This window comes from Canis lupus, chromosome 21 (assembly GCF_003254725.2).
Source record: "Canis lupus dingo isolate Sandy chromosome 21, ASM325472v2, whole genome shotgun sequence".
Lineage (NCBI taxonomy): Eukaryota > Metazoa > Chordata > Mammalia > Carnivora > Canidae > Canis > Canis lupus.
The window spans coordinates 23,862,908-23,868,907 of record NC_064263.1 but is presented as its reverse complement, the minus strand read 5'-3'; the positions used below and the strand labels follow the sequence as shown (position 1 = coordinate 23,868,907).

Here is a 6,000-nt window from a genome sequence, read left to right as displayed (position 1 = left end):
CTACCCTTAGGATGAAGCACCGAGGGAAGGTTCTGGATAATTCACAGAATCCCCGCTCACTTTAGCCTTAGTTATCTGGGTATTGCAGGATAAATACGTGTAATTACTTCATAAAGTTTAATATCACTCAGAATTTCCAAATCCCTCAGTCCTCAACTTCATCTGGTTCAATAAGAGGAAATTGCAAAGACTGGAGGGCGAGGCTGAAGACGGCATAGAAAGTAACTAATAAATATTAATGAAGTCCCGCTCTCCGCCAATCAGGCCCCGGGAGAACCTGCTCCGGGCTCCCTGGAGCCCCGCCCCCTCATAAATATGTAGATAGCCCCGCCCGCCGCGCGCAGCCCCGCCCTCTACTCTTCTCCCTCGCAACGGACTCTCCCTTCAAACGGGAAACAAGATGGCGGCGGCAGGTCCGAGTACTCGGGCCTCTTCCGCGGCGGCAGCGGCAGCTCTCAGTCGGCGGGGCCGACGGGGCCGCTGTGACGAGATGGCGGCAGCCAAGACTGGGGCCCCGGGCGCAGCCTCTGGCCCCGCACTGCTGGTGTTGCCGCCGCCGCCGCCGCTGCAGCCGCCGCCGCCGCCGCCGCCGCCGCGGCCGGAGGAGTCGGGCTGCGCCGGGTGCCTGGAGACCCCGGGGGAAGCGGCGGCCCTGCCGTGCGGCCACTCGCTGTGCCGAGGCTGCGCCCAGCGCGCCGCCGACGCCGCGGGCCCCGGTTGCCCGCGCTGCCGAGCCCGCGGCCCGGCTTGGGCCCGCCGTCGGGCCCGCGACGACGGCCAGGCCGACGCGGAGGTGCAGGGCGAGCGCGCCCGCCGCGGCCACCCGGAGCGCTGCCGCCCGCGCCGGGACGGGGGCGCGGCCGCCGCGGGGCCCAGGCCGGAGCAGGAGCCGCGCGCCCCGGCCGCCGAGCCAGGTGGAGCCTCCCGTCCTCCCTCTGGGGTCCGGGGCGAGGCCGAGCGCGCCCGGCCCGGCCTGGGTAGGGGGTGGACGGTCCCAGGCCGCCCTCGAGCGGCCGAGCCGACTTCTCGTGCGGTTAGGGCTGGGCTCTGTCCGGGTGCAGCCGGTTCTGGGTTTTGAACTTCGGAATGAAGTGCGGGCAGCACGGATTTGGAGGGGCAGCGAGGGGGTCCCGCGCCGTGCGGAAGTGAGAAGTTTGGAGGGCAGCCGAGCATTCTCGCCACCAGTTGGGGCCGGGTCGCCGCGGTGCGGGGAAGCAGGGCTCCGAACTCTGCAGGGGCGCTGCGGGGTCAGGGGAGTGTTGGGCTTGGTGCTGCGTGTAGCAGAGCTCGGGGTCCAGCCGTGTCGAGAGGGGGCTGCTGGGCCCGAGTGCGCGGATCTTGAGGGGCCTGGAGTATCCGGGGGGGGGGGCGGGTTGCGTTTGAGGATGTGGAGGGAGCTTTTCAGACTTCGTGCGGAGTGCGTTGGGAGAATGAACTCCCATGTGCAGTTCGCACAAAGTCTTGAAAAATGCATGCCTGTGCACGGAGCTTGGCACATAGTGAGTGTGGAAGCAATAAATCAGGGTTATTTATATATAATGATTCCAGAATCTTATAAGCTCCAGTAGTGCTGGAGACCAACAAAACAAAACAAAACTTGGATGGGGTTTAAAAGTTTCGTAAATGGAGATTGGTTGGCAGGGGCTGCTTCTAAGCTCCACGGCAGTGTGGGTTTCCGACTATCATCCTGGCAGTTAAAAGTCTGTTGCAGGACTGTTGCTTTCAACCTCTTTGCCTTTCTTTTTTTTTTTTTTTTTTTTACCTTCCATAGCCTGTCACTCTTTGGTGCTGAGCTTGACATAGAAAGTGTCCAGTAAACATCACAAAACAAAACTGTTATCACTTAGGACTCTTCTGAGACCCTTCCAATCAGCACAACGTCTAGAGCTCTTTGATAAGAAATGCTCACTTAAGAGGAGATTTTCAGGAGGCATTATTAGGAAAGGCCAGATATTTGCGCCTCTTGTGTTGGGAATTCTGCAGTGTGTTATTTTCAGTAGGGAAAAGAAGGCGTTGCTTGTGTATGGAAATGTAGTCTCTAGAAACTGCAGGTTCCAAAATGCAAGTCTGTTTTGGTTCAAGCAGACACCTTCCACTGCCCTAGGGTACTTTATTATTATTATTTTTATTTCTACATCTTATTTCTCTATTTCTTATTATTTCTTGTGAGCTTCACATCAGATAGGTACTTTTATTTCCATTTTACAGATGAAACTGAGGCCCAGAGAGGTTAAGTAACTTGCCTGAGGATGAAAACCCGGTTCTATCTGATTCTTGCTCAAATCAGGCAAGAAGGCCTCCTCAGATATCATCTAATTTGTGGGTGATGTGTGAGGATCTCATGCTATTTAATTTGCCTCAAATTCTGAGATTATGATTTAAAAAAAAAAGTATTTCACTGGTTTCCCTACGAGTACTATTATATGGTCAAATAGGATAGAAATTTCTATTCTTATTTCTAATGTCTGGACTCCTTTGTGAAATAGTCTGAAATTTGATCCATGTGAGGGAGTGTGGCTCGATAATTTGTACAAACTTTTTCCCTTGAACAAATTTGTCATAAAGTGTATCAGTAATTAAGGAAAATTATATAAAATGAGATTCCTAATTAGGATCTATTGAATCACTGAATATCCACCAATTATTTTATGTATTTATGAGGACTGTGATGAAAAATATTTTTCCTTAAATGTTCTTGTTGGATCATTGAGTATATATGATTACAGGCTTATAAGTCAAATCATTATAGAAGAATATTCCTGAGCAGCGTTTGGGAATTCTAGTTTCAGTGGGTTGTTTGGACTCCTTGAAGTAATACACAATTTTTTAATTTAAAATTTTAATACACAGTGCATTCACATCATACAAGAATATAAGGAAGTATGCAATGGAAAGGTTCCTCCTACCTTTTACTCATTTACCACTAACACCAAAATTCTCATTTGTTCTTCCGGTTTCCTTATGCTTACACATAAAAATTCATATACATTTATTTTAGTTTTTGATCTTTTTTACACAAAAGGTTGTATATTGTATACACTGTTCTGCAACTTGCTTTTTTCATATCAAAATACATTGTGGAAATCTTGTCATATCATTATATAGAAAGTTCCTTCATTCTACTTACAGCTGCCAGGAATTTCATTGAATGGCTTTAACAATTTACTTAATCATCTGTTGGTGGACATTTAGGTTGTTTGCAATCTTTTGCTATTATAAATAGCTATTCATAAAACTGTTATATACACGTGTATGTGCATTGTTATGGAGAGGTCACCTGTAGCTTTTACCAATTCTCAAAGTGTGGCAGAAAGAAAGCTAGGAACCATTGTTTTAACCCAGGTCCCTCATTCTACAGAAGGGAGGACTGAGGACTAAAAGAGAGTAGACAGTTATCAGCTAATGGTCATAATGAGTTAGTAGCAGATAAACAAGGACTGAAAGAGTAACCCATAAAGAAGGGGTAAAACATACCCTAATTCTCAGTTAAATGCTGATGATGGCTTTTCATAGGGAAAAAGTAAAAGATACCAGTTTCATAAATATTTACATTGTATTTTTGAGTGGGAAACAGCAACGGAATTAGCAGCTTTAGGTATATTCACAAGTATATTGTTTAGCAATATTCTTTTGGCATAGTTAGGCCAGTTGATGAAAGAAAGGTCAGGCCTGCTTTATGATACTGGAAATTAAATTTTGTAGTAAATGATTGGTGTTTAAGAGAAATTCTTATACTTTTGTGTTGTTGTTGAAGCCCCATGGCTCTCTTGGAATGGAATTGTCTATGAAATAAGTGCAAGAGTTTATGCTTGTTGAAAATTTTGGTTGTGTTGGTGACATTTTTGGTTTTTTTGCTAGCTTCTTGGCAAGCTTTAAAGTTCAGAACCTTAAGGACTCCTGTGTAAAATGTTTTGTTTTATTATATGCATTGTCAGTTTGCTTATGGATATAGTATCAATTGATTTGTGCAACATTGTGCGAAGGCTACTGCAACTTTATGTTCCTTGAGGATCTATATAGCTCATTGCATATACTGATACAGTATTTGGACTGCTTTGAGGAATATTCACAAGTATATAATGAATGTCGGTGCTGTGCCAGGCATTATTCTAAGTCCTTGGGAGACATTAGTGAATGAAGTATTCAAAGATTTCTTCCTCTTGAAGCTTATATTCTAAATTTAGAGACAGTCTTGGTCCACTGATTTTATTTATTTATTTTTTAAAGATTTTATTTATTTCTTAGAGAAGGGGAGAGAGAGATTGAGAGAGAGAGAGAGGCAGAGACACAGGCAGAGGGAGAAGCAGGCTCCATGCAGGGAGCCTGAGGTGGGACTCTATCCCGCCTGGGTCTCCAGGATCACGCCCTGGGCTGAAGGCGGCGCTAAACCGCTAAGCCACTGGGGCTCCTCTAGGTCCACTGATTTTAAAAAAAATGTAGCACACAGGCATGCATAGGTACCTTTGCAACTACAGTTGACCCTTGAACAACAGGAATTTGAACTCTGTGGGTCCATCTGTACATGGGTTTTTTTTTCAATGAATACATTACAGTGCTATAAAATGTATTTTCTCTTTCTTAGGATTTTCCTAACATTTTCTTTTCTCTAGTTTTATTGTAAGAATATAGTATGTAATGCATGTAACATACAAAGTATATGTTAATCAGCAGTTTATGTTATTAGTAAGGCATCTGGTCAACAATGGGCTATAAAGTTTTGGGGAAGTCAAAATTTACTCTGGATTTTTGACTGTGCCAGGGGTCAGCACCCATTACCCCTGTATTGTTCAGTGGTCAACTGTATATACAACAGCAATACTTAAGTCTCTTTGGTAATAATTAATGAATTTTAAGAATTCATTTAGTCTTTTGATTTTAAATCAGAAGTGATCATTCTAAATTACACTGCCTTTGAACTTGAAACCAAGACCTTTTTAGTTCTTTTTCATCTACTATGGGTAATTATTAAAGAGAAAAGCTAGACAAAGGCCAATGAATGTTTTAAATTGGCAGTTAGAACTTAAAAAAAATGTTTTTCGTGTTAAAAGTGCATTTCAAACATTGAATAGTACCTTATTTATCTCTTCACTTTAATCCTACCCAACCTCCTTGTTCACTTAGGGTTAACTTTATACATTTAAAAAATTTCCTCTTTCTGTGACAAACAAGTAGTTCTGGTTTATTACTCAGTTGGCAGACAATGTTTGCTATGTGTGCAGCCTAAATTGCATTTAGAACTAATGAATAATGAAATCATGTGATTGTAGTGTAAAAGGACAAGAATTTCCCTTAGCTGTAAGGATTTGTTTTAAAATGTATAAAATGACTCAACTTTTTAATCCTTAATGACACATATTCCAGAATTTGAACATGTCTTTATGTGTTATACGAATGCAGGAAACAACTCAGAATGAGATTACCTCACCAACTAAATATTAATTGCCATTGAAGGAATATCTCTATTCTATAGAATTCAGGATCGAGCAGCAGGAATTCAGGAGGTGTTTTTGTTCATTCATATTTCTACTCCTGCCTAATTTGCAGTTAATCTGGATGAGTTGCTTACCCTTGAATTCATTTATATGAGGTTTTTTGGAGTGTAGGATATAGGACGTGTTTGTCAAATATTATCCCACTAATTCAATGAGCATTTTGGGAGCACATACTCTGTAAGATAATACAATAAAAAAGATGAATAAGACATGGTCCCCATTCTTTGGGATTCCACAGTGTGGTTGGACAAACGCCTTACCAAATAACATTACAAAGTGGTAAGTGGGCTAAATGCATAATGCCAACAGAAGAGTATAGGAATGGGATAAGTGAGAATCTGGAGGAAAGCTGAGGAATTTGAGCTGTATGTTGAAAGGTGTAGGAATTCACCACATGAAGGAAGAGGGGATGGCCATTACAGCAGAAGAACCTGCATGTACAAAAGCATGAAGCCTCTTGGCATATTGAGGGACTGACAAGGAGTTGAATATAGATGGAATGTGTGAC

At 43.6% G+C, this 6,000-nt stretch overlaps 1 protein-coding gene across 1 annotated transcript in view; it reads left to right on the top strand.

The window, feature by feature from the left end:
* The first annotated feature begins 379 nt into the window (after positions 1 to 379).
* Positions 380 to 6,000, top strand: part of RNF169 (ring finger protein 169) — an 80,878-nt gene continuing 75,257 nt past the window's right edge. Inside the window, exon 1 of the mRNA XM_025458999.3 lies at positions 380 to 914. Within this exon, the coding sequence (XP_025314784.1) occupies positions 401 to 914 (514 nt within the window). The 5' untranslated portion in view covers positions 380 to 400. The remainder of the gene's footprint in view (positions 915 to 6,000) is intronic.